This window comes from Pygoscelis adeliae, unplaced genomic scaffold, assembly GCF_000699105.1.
Source record: "Pygoscelis adeliae isolate BGI_AS28 unplaced genomic scaffold, ASM69910v1 Scaffold7, whole genome shotgun sequence".
NCBI lineage: Eukaryota > Metazoa > Chordata > Aves > Sphenisciformes > Spheniscidae > Pygoscelis > Pygoscelis adeliae.
Window position 1 is genome coordinate 425565 of NW_008825268.1, and position 20660 is coordinate 446224.

A 20660-nucleotide genomic window follows, 5' to 3' on the forward strand; every position below is an offset into this window, starting at 1 on the left:
AGGCCGGCGGCTCGGGGTGCAACCCTGGGTGATGAAACCGTCACGGCTTTCTCTTTTTGTCCTTTTTTTTTTTTTCCCCCCACACTAGGAAAGACATCTCCTCCCCTGGCCCCCAGCACAAGGCCGAGGCCTGCGTGGGGTGGGTTTTGCCTGGGAGATGGGGAGCAACGGGTGCAAACTGGCGGTGGGAGCTGGTGGCACCGGTGGTGGCCCTGGCGATGCCCTGGGCTAATGAGCAACGGGAATAAGGTGCTTTTCCTACATAAATAAATAAATAAATACATAAACAAACCAGGTGCCCGTCTCTGGTGCGGATCCTCGGCGTTCGGCCCCTCCATGAACGCTGGGGTCCAGGTGCGTCAAGGGGCCCCCCGGATGCCCCCCTTCCTGCCCTGAAGGAGCCTCTGTGATTCCAGATACTGCCCCCAATAGTGTTGACCCCCATCCCACGGGCACCCTTTAGGGTGGCACTGGCGGTCCTGGAGGTAGGGGGGGGAGGGCCGAGTGAGTGGGGTCTGCCCCTCCCAGGCAGCAGGGTCCCTGGGGTGTCCCCGAGTGTGGGTGGGCAGGTCGGTGGTCCGCCCCTTCAGCAGAGTCCAGGAGCGAGGTTGGGTCCCTCGGGGGAGACTGGGCAGCATCTGGGATGAGGGGGGACCCCCGACCCCACCGCTGGTCTCTGTTGTCCCCAACAGCTCCGGACCCTCCAGATCCCCTTCAGGGCCTCACCAACTCAAGGAGAGATCCCTCAGGGCGACCTAGCTGCTGTCTCCCCCCCTTGGCATTCACGTTTCCAAAAAACCCCAAAATTGCACTTGCCAGGCAGCGGGACGCCCAGCCATCTGCCTGGACCAGCCCAGGCTGCTGGTCCCAACTCCTGTTCCTCTTTTAGGACGCTGCAGCTTTTTTTTCCTTTGCCATTTGATATTTGGGGCTTTTTTTCAGGGGCAGTCGAACAATTAAGAAAAAAAAATAATCGGCATTATTTGATGGGGAGCACCCAGGGCTCCGGATACTATGGTCCCTGCAGCCAGGAAGAGCTGAAGAGGCTTTCTGGAAGATGGCTACCTGCCCAAGATAAAAATAAATTTAAAAAAAAAAGCAAGAAAAAAGCAGCAGGTTGTTCCAGAAGCTGCATGGGAGTTACAAAAGCTGATTCCTGCAAGAGATCAATGTGCTGATGAGCGTCCATCCACTGACCAGCCACAGGGGAAAGTGACGCTTTGGGGACGTATAGGATACTTTGCCTTCTGCCACCGCAGGGGGTGCACGGGAGTGCAGGATGGCGGTGAGCTCCCGGTGAGACTTCTGTTTAAGTATTTTGGCCATGTGCGGTGAGCTGTGCCCCCCTGTGGCACCCCCGTTTAGTGCTTTGGTGAGAGGCAGAAATCGAGGGTGGCTGGATGGAGTATAGATTAGTTGCATCTATATAAATACATATGTAAATATATATAAATATACATATAAAAACAAATATATTTGTGTGTATATATATTAAAAGAACCCAGCTCCTCCTGTTCAGGAAAAAATAATTCAGCTTATTTTCCTGGACTGTGAGCTGATGGGCTCTTCTAGGATGAAGATAAGGTGTAACAGTTTTTGCCCCGTGTATTCTGATGCTTAAGCCGCCTTGTACAGTATTTAACAGTATCCCAGCTTGAGTATTCTGCTCATCTCCTCTAGGTAAGCAAAAACACGGTGAAGGGATTATACAGCAGGACTGTACTGGGAGGTGGGGGTTGGCTTTGATGACTGCATCTCCACCTCTGTGCTCACACAGGCTGCCGATACCCCAAACCCGCTGCACGCTCTGACACAGCTTTTCCGGGCTCTCTGTAGCAGCACCCCGCATTTGCTCTGCCCTGGGTACACCTGCAGTGGCTTCCAGGCAAGAGTGGGGAGCCAGGCGTGGGTGACAGCCCAAGAAACAGCGACTTTTACCCCTTTGGCTGAAGGATGGAAGGTGATAACGGCACCAGGGTGCCGCTACAGCAAGGAACGCTCAGCTTCGTTAAAGCAAACTGGTTCAGCGTTTTCAGCTTGAAAATAACAGAATCCTTCTGATTCAATATGCAAAAACTGGACATATTTTCCAACCTTTCTATTTTTGCGAGTGCTTTATTCCATACCTTTCCTGACATTACTATTTTGGCAGCAAAGATCTCTCACCACAGTTGCTGCTTAAAATAACATGCTGATCCATGTTTCATTTTAAATAGACGCAGTGGCAATATTATCCGAAGATGAAGCTCACGATAAGGCTCTCCTCCTGCACGCCAATCTCTCTCTGCATTTCACTTCCCTGCTTTCCTAGGCCTCCAGCAATGCATACAGGAGCCTGTGAAGCTGTAAGGGAAAAGGCACAGGGAAAACTTAACAAGCAAGGCTGCACCATGCTGAAAAGCTGCATCCCAGCTCTGCCACGCTAACGATGGAGACAGTTTTGGTTTCCTTCAGTGTCTGCAGAGGAAAGAATGAAGCATAATCATTCGGGGGGATAAAAAACCAACAGTCAATGTCCAAGCGTCACACACACACTTGCTCCGTATGAAACCACACGAACATTTATTTCTATGGTTCATCTATTTATAAAAGCTTGACGGTTCCATTGCACCTCCTCCTCTGCGCGATCCCAGGAGCAAAACGCGTTTCAGTCTCCGAGGCTATGCCAATGCCCCCCAGCTCGGCAGCCCCGGGCATCGCCTGGGTCAGCGGGTGAGCAGCGGGGAGCTCTGGCACACAACAGGCAGCAGACTCCTCACGGCCTTCACTCTGAAGTGATTCCTGAGGTACGTGCTACTCTCTTCTGAAGGATCTCTGCTTGTACATACTATGTGCTTGATATACAGCTACTTACAGAAAAGGCAATTATAGCATCATATCCTTTCAAATTACCAAAAAAAGCCAGGCGCACACAAGTGTTTAAAAGAGAGTGCAGTGCGTTATTATTCTCAGCTGCATTATTAGTCATTCACTTTCAGTGCGGAAGTTTGCAGAACACAATTAGGTGTTCTCCAGGTAACGGTGCTTGAATTTACGTTCATCAGATCAAACAGCATCTGATGCTCCCTCACCACGTCCAGATCAAAAGCCAAAGGCAGATTTCTTAAAAAAATCTCCCCTTCATTAAATTTTCACAGAAATATATAATATATATAATATATATATAATTTTACTAATACTACACATTTACTTAAGTTATGGATTAGCCTATATTTCTTTTTACTACTTCACACAATGAATAGAAACAAAAAAATACTGTAGCCCAAACAGGAGCTGAAAATAACAATGTAAAAATTCCAAATGTGTGACAAAAATGTACTTACATTAAGTATCATCAAGAATTTCAAATCAGACGTAGAATTTCATTTAGCGCTTGCATTCTGGCAAGCTCTAAGCCTTAGTTGAATGACTCTTGGAAAAAGCTTGTATTGTTTCTGCTCATCAAAGGCAACAGTATTGTGATTTGGTTCACAGGAGACCATTTTATTGCCAACTTAAAGTGTTCCAAAAACACACCACCTTTTCTGTTTGGTTTTTTTTTTTTCCTTTCCCCCTCCAAACTAGGCAAGAGTTAAAAAAAAGTGTAATTACAATTTCAATAGTGATTTCTTTTAACTTCTCAAGCATATCTCATCAACAGGATATACAGTACAGTTCAGAAGAGTAAACATTTTTAAAAGTAAGCAAACAACTTTTTCAACCAACATACACAATTTCTTGCTGTATTTATGCTGAACTCTCCTTTTAACATGGACAAGTTATGAAGTTAGTTTTCTTCTTCAGTACAACATGGACACAGGACTAGTACAATCCGGGCTGGTTTTGTTGTTGTTGAAGTTAAGGACACCTCTAGTGTGGAAGCCATGGTCCTGCCATCCATCTCCCTTCATCATCTCGCATAGCGCTTAATGTAATCTTCAACTTTATTCCGAAAGTCCTCCTAGAGGAAAGCACAGTCAGAATTACCCCAATGATGTCAGAGAGGGACTCACGGAGGACTACAGCGGTGGTGGATTCCCACATAAGCACCGGCAGGGTCAAACTTCCATCAAGTGAAAGGCCCGCCGCTCTCCCCGAGACCCAGTACACGTTTCTGACGCGGAGTATGAGAATTGAGGCGACTGCTCAAGTCCTTGCAAGCAGACGTCTGTGCTCCACCGGGGATCTCCTCTGGGGACTGAACTGAACAAAGAGTTTGCCATCACCAGCTATCAACGTAGGTACAAACAGACTGTGTCTGACAGGTCACCGGTGCCAGGAGGCCGGGTCCCAGCTACTGGCATAGCAAAAATCTGGCCATGGTTTTAGAGAAGGAAGGGGAGCTGTCCTTACCGGATAAAAGAGGCAAGGCTACGGCAGGAACTGTTACAAAAGCTGCGTGCCCTAAGGCAGCTCTGTCCCAAATACTCATTCTGGCCTCCCCCTGGTAACCGTACAATATTGCAGCTAGCACATAATTAAGCACATAATCAATCACTGCTTTTTTTTTTTTTTTGTTAGTTCTTATAGCCTAGAGAATTAAAAATTCATCATTCAAGTCACTCGTTTGTTAAAGTGGTTCAGAGGGAACACGCTTACACCTGTAGCCCTCCACAGAAAACCTACGGGGCTATTATATAACCTCTGTATCTATGGAAAAGCACACACTTCTGGTAGTTTATCTTTATAAAGCACAGGGATGCTGAGCGAGAGAAATTCTGACATACTTTCCTCATTCAATACTTGTCCAAGCCGGGATGTCAGACAGATGCTACATTCCTGTAATGTTATTCTGAGTCTGAACCTTGCCTCACGCGCTTAAATATGTTCAACACAAACACACCAAGTGGCCTGTGCTCCAGATTCAAGTGGGGGGTTCACAGCAAAGTGCTTCTTGCTTGATTTCCAGCTCCCAGTTTTATGTGCTGGCTAGAATATAAAAAACCAACACACACAACGGATGAAGAAGTTTTGAACGCAGTGTCCCGGTGCGGTGGAGCTGCCTGAAAAACAGGGGCCACGGAAGCACTGAAATCCTCTGCCCACCAAGTCAAGGCTCTGCTTTTACCGGGAAGGGCACAAAGTCTCGCTGCCATGACCTGAGGTATCACAGCAAGGCACGCTCCTGCTTTAAACAAAGAGGAGAGAGCAGCTCCAGGATTGCAGATACATAAAATGATGCCCTTTGAACGCACACTGAGTGTTCTGGTACAGTCCACTCAGCAAAGAGCTAAATAAAATGTTTACAGACAGAGCAGCAGTTCATGAATTTAATGCCCCATGTAAATAATGGCCGTTCATTGTTAAGGACTTTAATATTGGGTCTTTTTTACTTTTTTGATAACAGTAGATAAAAGCTGAGCACCACAATGTGCACCATGACTTTGTACTGGTACTGCTAAGAAGGTCTGAAAAGTAGTGAGTAGTTGTTTCTAACTGTGAAGCTTGTTTTAAAAACAGGGAGAAAGCTGTCTAACCTTGCAGGGGCATGCAGTAACCCATTCTGAAATTTGAAATATATGGTAAAGATACTTAAAACAGAAACAGAAATTGCAAAGCTAAAATGTCCCCTCCCCAAGCTAACTTTGCCTGCTTCTAGCTTGACCACATAAGCTGTGTGTCCCCCTTTTTTAAAAAAATTTGGATTTTCCCCCCATGTCTTGATCAGCGTTTGGCTATACACTGCCACTGAAACTTTTGCTAGACATCACATCACACCAGAATAAAGCAGTAATACAGCCTTTTTGCTACAGCTAGCCTTGGAATGCATCGGTATTTCCTTGGCCCCAACACCACGCTTCAAACACTTCCTGAGCAGCTCCCTTTACAATGGCTTGGTTTTCTGCCGGTGAGTTTTTCTGTCAGCAAAAGGATAAAGGTTATCTCATGGTTAAAGTCCCAAATCAAAGGATCAAAGAACTACACTCCATCAGCAACGTTGTCTGTGATTTCGCTTTCTAATTGATAAAGTGCATCACAGAGATGCCCATGAACTATATGCCAAGTGCTCTGAATCTCAAAGAAGTCTGAAACACGGTTTAAGGCCAAAAGTACCATAGGCGTGGAAACAAAAGTATAAATGCACTTTAGGGAAAACACACCCACTGCTAGCGGCTCTTCTCAAGAGAGGTACAGATCTGTGCTTTGGAAGAAACAAAAGCAGAGAGCATAAATTACAAGCATCCATTACAGGAAATCACTGTAAGACGCTTGACACCTTGGCATCGGGCAGTAGGAGCCTAGGTGCAGAGAGGAACCCTGCAAGGACTGACTGCTAAAAGAAACCAACTCTTTAGGGCTGCAGAAATTCCCTTCCTCCTTAAAGACAGGCTGCCTGCACTTCTTAGGAGAAAGAAGCAGCTATTTTGGTACTATACGGCAGCTGCTAAAGGCAATATTCTGTGTAGTGACTTTTAACTCTGCTGCAAGCACACCCGTTTCCATGCTCGTACAACCGTACGTTAAGTGTGCTAAGAAACTAATGCTACAGAGCTAATGCTGTCTTCATTTTAAATAAGATTTCAGATACTGGGCAACTTCAATCCTGTGACAACAGTTATGATAGCGGAGTATCATGTTAAAGTGTTTTCGAAGTAACTACTTATAAACAACACATCTATTAGAGCGTTTCCCAGATCTCAGGCTGCCTCAGGCAAGAAGAATCTCTAGGTACCTTGAGTCTGTTAAAATATCACACAAACAAAAGAAAAGTGACCTTTTGAATTTGTTTTCAGCTTTGATACATTGATGTAAACTAGAACAATTACTCATAATGGCAAACGACGCTGGAAACCTCTCATTTACTGGTTATGGTGGTCGTTCTCAGCAGCAACGCTTGCTGTCAGCCTGTTCTTGGGCACTCACAACATTAGAGCACGTCAGTCACAACACTGCACCTGACACATGAAGCCTCTTGGACTTCCTTACTCTTGTGATTCTCCAAGAGACAGGTCACAAAGAAATTGGGCAAAGAAATACCACTGGACATGCAATAGGGCCAACTGCATCTTCACTGTGTCTACAATATCTAAGAGCAGTGCAGTACAGGCAGCTCAGAGCATCCTCCGCTTTTTCACCCATACCTTTACGAAGTTTTTAAATGGGAAGACAAGCTCTCGGCACTCACTTAACAGAAGCAGGACCTCAGCAGAGAAGGAACGCTCCAGAAATCTGCGCTGTCACTTAGGCTGACTTGCCAGATGACGGAACTGACAGTGTTGGCAAGAATATATTAACACGGTACTCGCTGCATGTGAACCTGGTTGCTGAACAGGAGGTTCTCATCCCATAGCTGTTATATTCCATCCTCACATGCCATATGGCTTAACAGTTCCTGATTAACAGGGGGCACTTTTCTATGTGCACATCTGTTTATGTGCAGTACTGAATAATCAGAAGTAAAAAAAATAATCAGAGCAGCACATATTCTGCATTATAAAGAGGCACATACAAAATCCTGCCAGGAAAGCTAAGGGAAAGAAGAGGGACTCGTTTCACAGGGAGTGGAGCTGGAGACGCGTTGTTCACCTGGCACGTGGATGCTGTGTGTGCAAGCCCCCATTGCCATGCAGTACGTACCTGCCCTGGTACTCTCTGCGACACAAAGCAGTGCGTTTCACCCTCTCTTAACTTTCCTTCAAGGACAGATGCTAAGCATAGGACTACTAGAAAGATGGGCTAGAAGGCAGGTTGTGCAAAATGCCTCTCTTTCTTATTAAAAAAACAAAGTCTACCTACTTGAATGGAGCTTCTTTCTCTGATTCTTTCTGTGGGAGACTCCAAGGAACTGGACCCAGCCCCAAGTCTGCATTAGTGCCCTGAGACCCAACTATCTTTTGATGCCAAGACAGACACTGATGAGAAAAAGCATACCACATCCTATGGTCTTGACGCTGAGAGGGAGAAGAGTCAAAGGTTTGCTGCTGGAAATCCCCACCATCAAAGCAGCTCATGTCAATGGCCATTTATGCGCCTGCCAGAACACTCCTCTAGCTGATGGTGGTGATTGCTTTGGCCGGTGGGGCTCCTGCCACATCCCTCTGGACCTGGATCACACCCTACTGCTAGCTTGGCCAGAGGCACAGCTGCCTGCCTCTACGCTGAAGTAGCTTCCCATGTCACCAGAGTTGTCAGGCCAAAGACTGACGAAGGGGGAGAGGGCTGACTGTTAACTGTGACATTTTACTACAGAAGCACTGGTGCTATAGCACATGAAATGTCAGAAACAACTCAGCCAGCCATTAAGCCCTGATAGGCCATCAGTGAGCGCTGGAAATACTACCTGGAAGAACTGTTCAAAGGGGAAATCTAATTCTAAACTACCATCACTCACCAACCTCACTGTACAGTATTACCTTCACAGATTTCAAGATAGAAGATAGATGGAGTAAGAGGTGGATAAAACTGCCCTTGGGTTCTCTGGAGATGTGCTGGGTGGTAGGGAGGAACAAGGCTTGGGTTTCTATCCGGGAACGGTATCTGCCGCCTTGCCTTGTCTAGGGTGGAACGACACGCAGACACGACTGGAGAGGTCTGTGCCCGGTGCTAAGCTGAGAGATAGACCTCCGCTGTGCAAAACGGACTGACGTGATTCCGGGACCTAAATTAGGCACTGGCCTTGTAGGAAGTATGGGAAATTGAAGCTCAGACAATGCCAGTATCCCCTTAGCACAATGGCCATCCCATCACACAGCACAGTAATGGGATGGACAGTACAAGGATCAGATTATACAATTCAACAAATGCCTTCTCCATACCTTTTAAAAGAAGAAAAAGGTATATGATGATCAACTGGGAATAGGAAACTAATAAAAAGGTAACCAAAACAAAACATCATAACTCTAAGCACACTCCAAAAGAGCACAGCAGGTCCTCTCCCAGCTCCAGCTGGATGCTAAGAGGTACAGATGAGCCTGGATGCAGCTCCACAGGGACAGAGGGCCTCACTGCCCTGCTCCACATGCCACCTCTATAGCTCCCAGGCACCGGCTGCAGCGTGTCCCCCCTGCCCCACCTCCAGGTCCCTGTATCCCAGTCCTCGCCCTGGATAAGCAAGACCCTGGTGGAAGTCCAGCTCTCTCAAATCCATGTATGAGAAGAAACCACATAAAACGGGAGAGTTTATACAATTTTGGAGCAGACCCAAAGCAGCTTTGCCCTGAGCTGCGGGGAGGTGAGAGGGAGAGAAGAGCGATAGGCGAGTAGCCCTGTGGGAAGTATTTGCTGCATGAGTAATGGTGGCCAAATCACCGCTTCATTTGATGAAAATCATATGGGGACAATCAATCGAAAGGAAATTCAAAATCCATCAGCAGATGAAGAATATGGAATATAAGCCATGACATATTTCACAATATCATTAGCTGAAAACTGGGTTACGGCACAGACCATAAAGTTAAAACATACACCCAGGAGAAGTTCAATGGGATGTATTTTTGTACTTAAAGAAGTTTTGTTTATACAAAGAAGTTTAACAAATAACCTTAAAGCAGATAAATATATATGTGTATATATATGTATCTTAGCAAGAACTCTGGCCAAAGGCATCATTTTCAAACAACTTAACTGATTCATTATTTTCATTTGTACTGTATGTTCTTACCAGAATGATATGTGCAATGATTTGCATTAAGAAAATATTAAAAAGCAAATCCTTATCTAATTAGCTTTAGATAAAAAAATACTGACTGACATAATATTAAAACAATTCACTTAAGACGAGCAGCTCATCAGTTGAGACTTAAAAACATGCCACATTGAAATGAGATTAAAAAAATATGGCAGACTATAGAAAGTTGTTACTACAAGATATTTTACACTGAAGACGTAAACAATAAATCTTTGAGGAACACTTGGGAGAGGATATACAGACAATTATGGAAACAAAAGGAAAACAGCCACCCCAAAACCCCAGAAGAGAAGCACAGTCTACAATCTGTAAAAGCATATTGAAGCACGCACTCAAGAACAAGGTACCTTTTCGAAAACTGGGGTTTGACCTGATTTGGCACCTCGAAGAGAAGAGACACTATTTTTTCAACATTTTATACCACACTGAGTTGTACTGATTAAGGGCTTGTCTATTATTAAGCTTTTAACTTGAAAATGAAAGAAGATCTGCTCGGTTATCCAAAGCAAACACAATACTTCTCTGTGACAGCTACCAGAGAAGTTTGGAAAAGTTTTAATAGAAACTGTCTCGGGAATTTTTTTTTTATTTTATAAAAGATGTATGCATAGGAATTACACAATAAAAAAACCCCAAACCAAAGCAGATTTAGCTCATTATCCTTAACATACCCACTACTGGTACCACTTCACACACTGAAGTATTTGGCAGAAATTTTCTTCTTCCTACTCACAATATTGACCTCAGTTTCTGCCCTCAAGTACGTTAGAGACCAGAGACTGTTTCCCCCTTTTTGGGGGCTGTGTCCACAAGGTTGAAGGCCATACTGGCCAGTCCCTGCAGGAAAATGCACCGTGTACTGCATCTGTCCCTCAATTGTGACTACAAGAACACAGATACTGTGACAAACTCTGATCCTCCTTCACATTGTTTAGATTTACAATTCTGTAAAATTCAAATGGAAAGAAAAAAAGATCACAAAAATATTCAATTGCTCCTGCCCTTCCCTCCGTTGTGTTAAAGAAAACAATGAAATAATAAAAAAGCACTATTTTAAGAGAACACTATTTTACTCCAAAGTTTATCACCAAGGTTAAATTTCAAACAATTTCTGTCAGGACCTTACTTGCTGTTTTACTTAAAGTGCAGTTTAGTAGAGGGTTCTTCTGAGCACCAGGAACATGGCCTTACTCAGCTCCAGCCAAAGCTTTAGGAGGAGGATATAATAACCAGGTAGATTTACTCATTAGCCCTATGAATTATATTTAAAGTGACTTTTTCTTTCTTTTCCATCTTGCAGGAAATAATGAGTATTCACGCCCATCAACCCCCACACACCCACTCCCATTTAAGAAGGAGCTGAATGAAACCTCTGAGTAATAGAAAAACCTCAAGTATGAGGTGATTTTCCAATTCATGTGCCTGCCTTGCTACCATTACCCTGTCATTGTTTTACATAGCTCAGCCTCTACCCCATCTGAAGAATTTTCCAAGCTCTGTAATTAAATTTTAGTTCTATGAAGAAAGAGAAGAGTGGTGGGTGAAAAACCTATGCATAGGTATCTCCCACAGGCTCCCGTGCCTAGCAGGTGCAGTCGAAACTGCATTGATTTTCACGGCCCATGTTCTCTACTTCAGATTTTAAACACCGTTTCTAGACATCAAGCAATTCTGATTTTGCAAAATGATGAGAAAATGCTTTAGTAGATCTCTTTGGTAGCTAAGTCCTAAGGGGAAAAAATGGTGGCATTTTTACTGTGGGGGGATGGGACGGGGGGACACCAAAACCCACAAACCACAACCCCAAAAAATGCCACTGCTGTTTCAGGGCTGACTATTTGGAAAAAAGCAGCATTGTGGGGAAGAAGAGCAATACTAAGTTTTGGACCTTTTTTTTTTTTTGAAAAATATCAGTATATATAGGTAGGTTACAGAATTGATGTGAGAATTAGTGACCTGCCTGCCAGGACACTGCTCTGGGGAGAAGTCAAAGATGCATTGCAAAGATAGAGCAAAGCATTAGCACGCTGAACACAAAGCAGCACATCCATTTATTTGAGATTCTCAGATCTTAAGTAGGAACCATTTCCCTCATACTTCCACAAACTTTCTGTTGTTTGCCACGGAAGCAAAGATAAGGGGGAAAAAAGCACTCTCTGAAGTTATTGGAAGAGGAAAGGGCTATGGATTAGGAGGCAGGGTGTGAAAGCTGCTGGGGTAGCCAGGGATAACTACATCTAAATCCCATTTTTGCAAAGGCAAGGGAACCGAGCCAGCAGAAGAGGGCAAAGCAGCTTCCGAAAGAAAATTGTTCCCTGAATCAAATGCGATGCGGGTCCTGACACTCTTGCCAAATATGCCCTTTGGCTTACGGAACAGCTTGGCTGGAGGCAGATGGTGGAGACTCTTGCAAGTCCTCTGGTCATATGGCCACAGTGCCAAATGACTCGGGATTTGCCCTGACTGTGACTGATTTGCTTATTACCATTTATGATTTCGCCCATGTTGCTGAAAACAAAGAAAACCTCCTGGGAGTTAAACCAGGGAGCACGGAGATTGCTCAGTCACTCAGTGCCTGATGTCAAGCGCTTGTCTCCCCACTCCTCCAACGCTACCGGGGTCAGCCTGAGGCTGGCACCAGGCACACTGGCCGTCTTGTCGATACAGTTGTTGGAAAGGGTTCTAGAGAGAGCCCTTCAAGAAAATTACCTGAATCGTCCCAATTACGCTGATGTTAACCTCCTGTGTGCTGCAAACGCACTTCCACCCATAAGGACACCACTCATTCCCAAGAGAGGATATGTCCTTGGGATCTGAGATCTTAATGGATAATTTACAAGCGCAGAGGAAATGGGAGCTGCCTGGGTCTGGTGAGAGAGTTTTTGCAAGTCATACTCTACTCAAGTCAAAAGATGTTCAAACAAACCTGACCAGGCAGGCGAGGCACATGGGGAACTCAGCTCAAAGAGGTCAGACTCCTTGTTTGCATTCAACAACCCTGTTGTATGTTTCTATTTTAAAGCCATGCATTTTTCTAAAGAATGTAAAGCAAAAGCTTTCCTTTTAAGCCACTTATTTGCCTAAAGCACGTAAAACAAAAACTTTAAAACATCTGCATGTCTTCCACATTTCTATCATTACCTCAGCAAGTCAAACCATCTGCAAAAGCTTAATCAACTTTGCTGAACCTGAAAGAGGCTCCATCCATAATCAAAGTGTTATGAAAGATGGATAATGGTTTCTATAAATACTTTTAGCATTAGAAAAGTAATGTTTTTCCTATTTACATCTGTTAGCACAATTAGCAGCTGTGCTGTTGCTCATTTGCACATGCTGTTTAATGTACTTTACGCTCACTGGGAAAAGGCTTCAAAGGCTGTAGCACGGACATGGAACGTAAAATGGGGACACAATCCAAGAAAAACCCCAGTGCAGTTCTCTAAATGCAGGAATATTGCACAAAAACAAACATGTATTCTACTGTGGCTGCCACAATTTCAGTGAGAACAACAAACACCAAACAGGGTGGCTGGGTGTGCAGAGGAAGTGAAGGATTTACTGCAATAAATACAGAGATAAATAAATGCAATGACTCACAGGGACAATTCTTATGAAAAGATGTTTTTGGACTGGGATGGTACTGTTGTTCTTAATAAGACAGTTAAGCTGTAATCAAAGAGTAATAAAAACCCCACAACAAAAATTAAACAGCTTCCAAAAAAACCACATCAAGTTTGAAATCCTTTTAGGGCTAAATTCTTTTCCAGTGTGGTAAAAGCTTGAAAAGCTAAGGTTAGCCTCTAATGCAATAGATCAAATTCTTCCCTCAAGAAGCTCCTTCTGCCGCTTACCGACTTATAAACCATAAACATGTCGTCCACAGGCACTCGTACCGGCTGGAGACCCGTGGTCTGAAACAAACAGCTTGAAGAGAATTTCAGGACAATGAAGATGCTGGGGCTCCAGCTCTGATTTCTTCCCTAGCCTTCCAAATCCAGAGATCTGGAGGGCTAGGGAGGGCAAAGGCAATGATGCACACACTGACTGTCAGCTATTGCCCTGCTGACATCTTCAGGTGTCACTGCGATACACGCACATCCTCATCATCAGCATGAAATCGAATCAGTGTGTGGAGCAGCTGACGTCTGAGCAGTGGCAGCGTACATCAGGAAAGCAAGGCTGCAAGTTCTGGATCAGTTACTAGTACTGTGGGATTCATTACAAATAAGGGAAAAAAAGTTTGCTTACACAGAGATGACAGGTTTGTCTGTCCAAAGGTGAATGTATACTTCAATCCCTCAGATACACTTTGTGGGTGCATTTAATTAGTTCTTCAATGTTTTGTAACCCCTTTTAGAAGAAATCAGGAAATAGATACTTGATTCAGTATCCAGGAATAAATGTGAGTTTCTCATTTTACTTGAAGAAGGTTAAAAACACCCTCACAGTTTCATCACATCACAGTTTGTTACTGTTAGAAATAAAAAGCAATGTTCTTGAAGAAAATGTTCAGAACCAGCTACTTCCTATTAGGAAGAGAGACTTCAGGATATCAAGGGCTGGTGCAGGGCTATCAATTTAAACAAGGGAATGAGGTTAAGTGGGAAACCTCATACTAGACAATGGATAAAGGCAGATCCCAGTCCACAAGAAACTCAACATGAGTAAGTAAAACAGCACAGCAAGGATGAGACTATGCTAATTTAAGCAATGCATTGACTCAAATATTCTACAATGCAAACAATCTAAAAAATGAGGGACTGACAAAGCCAGCCTGAAGCAAACATAATGAGAGCAAGATCTGGGCATGCCTCCCCTTGTCAGCTCTAACTATATCCCTGTCTTGACAAGTGCTAAACAGCCTTTCTGTTGCCTACCCTTCCTTGAGCTAAGAGCCAACTACAGCAACCGAGCTGTTGACAAAGTCCAGCACTGAACAAGTTGAAGATGAAAACATATTAATTTGCATCCTAAATTCTTGGACCAACATCACAAATCAAAAGCCTGAGGAATTCCTGGAGGCCCAGATCTATCCTGGTAGCTCTTTCTGAGTCTCTCTGGAGGAGCAGTGGGAGAAAATGCACACAGAATGGGTCAAAGGAATGGAGATGACTGTCCTGGGTGGAGAAATGTGCTGCGTGTTTACAGTACAAAAGGTAGCACTGAAAAGAAAGGTGAGGTTGGCACTCCAGTCCGGAATGCTGCAAGTCTTAGAGAGACCATTTGTAATGACCCTGCAAAGCAATTACTCATACTTTTGAGTATGATGTATCAGCGTTACAAGCTCTGGGACAACCAGCTGAGATCTCTGGTAAAATAAACAGTCACCAAGAAGAAACAAAAGTTAAGAAGAGAGAAAGATAGTAAAGAAGTCAAGTTACAGCTTACCTATGTTTTTATGCATTTCTTTTGCAAAGATTAATTGGATCATCCCATAGAAAGAACTGTCTGGAGAGCTGTCCTGAACTCTCCTGACATACCGCAACTGGAGATGAAGCATCAGGAAACCCAGCAAAGACGAAGGGATTCCTGAAGTAGTGTAGCAATCAGCACATTTGGCAAAACATTTCTTATGCTACTAAGCTTTAAAAACAATACCTTCTTACTGTTTCTATGGGTATAGAAGTAGCTGTATCGGCTCAGACTCTTTTCTGCCATAGCCCTGGATCCCACAGCAAACTCTTGGGAACTTTCTTTTTCACTATAATTTCTTGCCAAGAAAGACTGTGACCTCACAAACTTCACATCAGAATAATTCCAAGATCATAGGGAAGAGTGAAATTGGAGAAGGAGAAATCCAGTTTACAGGTGAACTGAAAACAACTAAAAATTGTAAGAGATAATCCAATGAGATGTTCAGACATTTTGAAAAGGATAGCAGAATGCATGCAAGCAGAGCAGCTAGTATGTTTATACAATTTTACAATGGGTTTTATAAGGCCACTCTTTCTCTAAACCTTGAGAATTAATAATGCAAGATGAAGAAGCAGTAGCTTCAAAGCCTTGACCTCAATTACTACTGAAGCAATCTTAATAGCATATATCCTTCTATTGTGGAGTAAGAGCCAGCATTACTGAAAATGAAAAAATGAGAGTTGAGCAAAAATTCCCTAAAAATTATTGTATACAGTAGCCTGATTACTAATTACTTCAAATGTGGCTAAATACAGAAGAGGAAAAAAAAGACAAATGCAAGTAAAAATATACAGATCTCGTGATCAGTGTGAAGTAACGGGACTCCCCGTGGCTTTTGAATAGCTTGTGGGTAGTTCTCTTTACCAGAATAAAGCCTCACTTAATGTGCAAAAGCCTAATTGCAACCCACACATTTTTACCCATACAGCTAGGGAGTATCTAGCAAAATCAAGAAAGAGCTTTGAAAGACACATTCAGCAAGCAAAGATAGCAAAATATGACTGCCTATAGATTTGCAGACTATCATTACTGCTCTGCCCCCCACCCCCCGCCCCAATACAGCTTTTCCTGGATACTCTTTACAACCTCCTCTCTCCCAGCAAGAACTCCAGTTCCCTCACCCTCCTGCAGCCCTCTTGGGTTGCACCCAGGTCTCCTTGCCACTAGCTGGGAGAAAGGCAAAGTACATGGTCTGCTCCGAGCTGCACGTGCCCACGTGGGCCTGACAACAAGCCACCTGGAGTGGGTCCTGGCTGAGCTTGCATGGGAGACTTTCCTGGTTGCTCACTCACAGACCATCCTCTCTTTGCTGCTGCTACTGGCAATTTTTGTGACAGTTATGGGAACTGGATGTAAAGAGACTGCTGCTCTGTCAAATTTGATGGAAATTGGGGTGGGTGTGTGTGTGTTCAAAAGCTACGGGGATTGAAGGGGAGGCTGGGATGAGGGAAGAGGACAGATGGATGGCATCACTGCATAAGCCTTATTCCTTTACAAAAAAAGACTTCAGTGAAGCTCCAAGGCAAACTGATCAAGTATGGACTACATGAACGGACAGTGAGGTGGACTAAACCAGCTGAACTGCTGGGCTCGGGCAGTTGTGATCAGTGGCACAAAGTCATACTGCAAGGTTATCAACTCAAGGAGGTTGATATCGAGGCCAATACTGTTTAACATCTTCATTAATGACCTGGATCAAGAGGCAGAGTTTTGCTGATGATATAAAACTGGGAGGAGTGGCTGACACACCAGATAGGTGTGCTGCCGTTCAGAAGGACCTCAATGGGCTGGAGAATTGGACAGAGAGGAACCTCATGAAGTTCAACAAGGGGAAATGCAAAGTCTTGCATGTGAATAATGCCATTCCCCAGTACATGCTGGGGGCTGGTGGGCAGCAAGCAGCTTTGCAGAGAAAGACCTTGGGATTCTGGTGGTCACCAAGCTGACCATGAACCACCAAAGACCACCACTAGCATCCTGGGCTGTACTATGAAAAGCACTGGCAGCCAGTCAAGGGAGGTGATCCTTTTACTCCACTCAGGCCTGATGAGACACATCTGGAGTGCTGTGCCCAGTTCCAGGCTCCCCAGGACTAGAGAGAGAGGGACTTACTGGAGTGAGAGTGAGCCTAGCAAAGGGTCGCAAAGATGATTAATGAATTGGAGCGTCTGTCATATGAGGAGAGACCGAGCGACCGAACTCTCTTCTGTTCAGCCTGGAGAAGAGAAGGCTTGGGAGGACCTCAATGGATATAAATACCTGATGGGAGGGTGCAAAGAAGACACAGCCGGACTCTTCTCAGTGGTGCACAGTGATAGGGTGAAAGGCAATGGGAACAAATTGAAATACAGGAAATTTAAACAATAGAAAGTTTTTTTTACTGTAAGGGTGGTGGAACACGTGAACAGGTTGCCCAGAGAGGTTGTGGAGTCTCCATCCTTGGAGATACTCAAAATGTGACTGGACACGGTCCTGGGCAACCTGCTCCAGCTGACTCTACCATGAGCACAGGGGCTGGACTAGACGATCTCCAGAGGCCCCTGCCAACCTCAGCGACTTCATGATTCTGTGAAATACCTTCTGAAAATGTCTCAAGGATGAAGTGCTGGAAAACCTACTGTTACAGAACAAACAGCCCTCCTAATGTGATTCAGAATCACTGTTTACTTGGTTACGCTGGGCATAAGCAAGAAAGAGCAATTAAATGTTTCTATCAAGACCTTTAACTTGCAGTTACATTAAAAACACAAGCTTATTTTCATGTAACCTGCCAGCTGCTAGCAAAGTTTTTCAGTGTCTCCTTATTCAATTTCATCATTATCCATCATTTCATATTTCTTCAAATTATTCTGCTGCTGTTACAAGAATATTAGACTGACAGTCTCCAAAACAATATCCAACTTTTATCAGAGAAGCGAAAGGATAGAAAACAGAAATCCTTCAAAAACTATAGTGGCACTGAGGTTGACACATCTATCCATACCAGAGTGATGCACCAAACATAAGAACATGTTGTTAAAAGTGTAGTTTTTAGTCTTGAGAACTGAGGAGGAAAGTGTCGGGCTTGTCAACTCAGTAATTCCCTTACTCTCAACTCCACAGAAACTCTTTTGTTCTACACCTAATTACTATTATCTCATATTCCAATATGTTCGAGACCAGATTGTTTAGCTTATAATATATGGATGGATCCCCCTCCTTCCCCTACCCAATTACAGTTTTACAGCCTAGGAAAGTTTAATCAAAAAATTACTTTAAACCTGAAGTGCCCTGCAGTTCTGTATCTCTCCCCACTTACAACAATTTACACTAATTATGTTAAATTGATTGCTTCTAATAATCAAGGCAAAAACTTTCTTTTCCTTTCCACCTATTTTAGTAGCTATATCCGTACTGTGCTGCCTTGTTCAGGAAATTATCCTCCTGACGGCAGCCTTTATTTTTATTTTTAAAAAGATGGCCACTGACTTTAATCACACACAAGAGAGAATTTCCTTTCAGCCAAGGAATTATAGCTGGGACTGCCTGTAGAATATAGTAATTTATATCATGGACGAGTAATCACTCATCATAAGGATGAGTGAATGGTGTGGATCCCCTGCTAAGCCATTAAGAGCAACTCTCGTCTCAGCAGCACAAGGAGAACGGTTTCAAAAACCCAGGTGAAGCCTCTTTTTGTCAGTGTTACGCAGTGCCAAAGGGGGGCTCCTCAATGGAGAATGGCTATCTGAACCAACTCAGGAGAGTTAGTTACTGTCAGAGACTCAATCTTAAGACTCGCACTGACTTCCTTGCCAAACATTCCCTACTCTGTTTATCACAAACATGGGCTGATTGTAGGGTTGAAGTTTCTAGGAGGTAAGAAAGAAAACTACGACGAGTCTCAGCTGTGACTGCAGTCAGGGCAGCGCAGCGCTGATTTAAACCACAGTCCAATCTCAGTTCTGAAAACCAGAAAAGGGATTTATTTTGCAGGCAGGAAAAAAAAGTAGAATGTCAAGCTTAGACTACAAAATTGGTTGCTTCTTCCTTTGTGCATTTTAGCTTTTCTATATAACGGGAACCTTTGGCACCTACAAGTAAGAAGGGCAGCACAGCAGAGAAAAGTGGTCAGTCTTTACTCCTTCAAAACTGAACTTGCCAGAGCAGAGATAAAATAGTCAGAAAGGTTGTCTGTGTAGGAATATTACAGCAAGACTGAGACACGTGCAAGTCAAAATTAAGGAAAAGATAAGAAACAGAATGCAATTTAAATGCTAGGGTATTAATCCAAGACTAAGAGGATCCAAATGAATGTCCAGACCCCCACCTGCTTTATTGTCCTACCCAGAGTGAATAATTTTCCTCTCTACATCACTACATTCCCACCTGCAAAGTAGCAAAAACGCGATGCGCTCTCCATCGGTGTGCTTTGTTTCCACTGATGAAATGCCCTAAACAAGATCTAGGCATTAGATCTCAAATTTAACAGTGACTTAGAGTGAACTGAGAATGCCCGAGCATCTATGGCCCCTTGCTACCTAGGCAGTGGGAGGAGGTAACTATGTCCTCTTACCATGATAACATGTCTCCATCTGCTTCAGGGCTCCAGCCATTTGTATAACTCTAAGTCTCATCTACAAGAAACCATGTTCAAAATTGCAATGCTGGATGATCAAACTAAATTTGTAGACATCGGGTCCTATTCTATTCACACAAAAATAAGTGTCAAACATATCTACAAATTCTACTGTAAACCGACATTAACCAGCTTCATGATACTGAAAGAAAAAAAACCCTATTTTTCTTTAAATCTATTTCTTCAGTTTATTATTAAAGATATCAAGATGAAATCACTTACAATTACTACTAACCACCATAAGAAAAATCAAGACAAGGTGAAAAGCTTGGCTTGTCTGCAGCCAGTGGAGAAAAAAAACAAATTTGCAGTGGTGAAACATTAATTTTCATTCCTGATGAAGAAAATAAGAGTCTTAACAACAAAAATGATCCTTTGGTTTGTCTGTTAAATCTTTCAGGGTTATCTACCTATTTAAGCTTTGCAGACAGACATCTGTGAATTTTCAGACAATACGAATAAAAAGAATAGTCAAAATACATCCAAACCTGGTTTACTGCCTCTTCCTCCTATTAAATGTAACTCCTATTTATTTTTCAAGAGGGATTTCAGCTCATGGGTTCATATGCTTAATGATACTAAAGAACCAAAAGCAGCTGTTGTTTTCTACAACAAGCACTGTAAGTACTTTGGAAGTTATAAAGGACTTATTTTTAGTTGAGTGATATGCTAATACCCCAGCAGTGTTAGATTAGTGCTTCACTGCAGTAATGGAAGAAACCCAGCTACCTACAGCTACAGCAATCGTTAGGTATCTTGTCCCCATAGATTTCACTGCTAGTAAGTATGTACCCCATCAGGTTCTTCTGGCCAGCAGCACCATTAGAAGTTGCTTCTGTTGTCGCAGCCAAATAGAACACAGTAAAAGCAATTGCTCAATCCTCCAGGATAAATATCTGTAATCTAAGCGCAAAATTAGAGTGCCTGACCATAAGCTGACATAGTGGAGGGTACTACCTAATCAGAGAAGAAGTCATGTAATAACCAGCATCCTTACGATATTCTCAGATGAGAAAATCC

General features: G+C 43.5%; 1 protein-coding gene across 2 annotated transcripts in view; it reads right to left on the reverse strand.

Moving 5' to 3' along the window:
* Positions 1–2541: 2541 nt before the first annotated feature.
* Positions 2542–20660, reverse strand: part of UBE2F (ubiquitin-conjugating enzyme E2F (putative)) — an 87366-nt gene continuing 69247 nt past the window's right edge. For both annotated transcript variants that reach the window (XM_009329637.1, XM_009329636.1), the window contains one exon: positions 2542–3940. In XM_009329637.1, the coding sequence (XP_009327912.1) occupies positions 3890–3940 (51 nt within the window). In that variant the 3' untranslated portion in view covers positions 2542–3889. The remainder of the gene's footprint in view (positions 3941–20660) is intronic.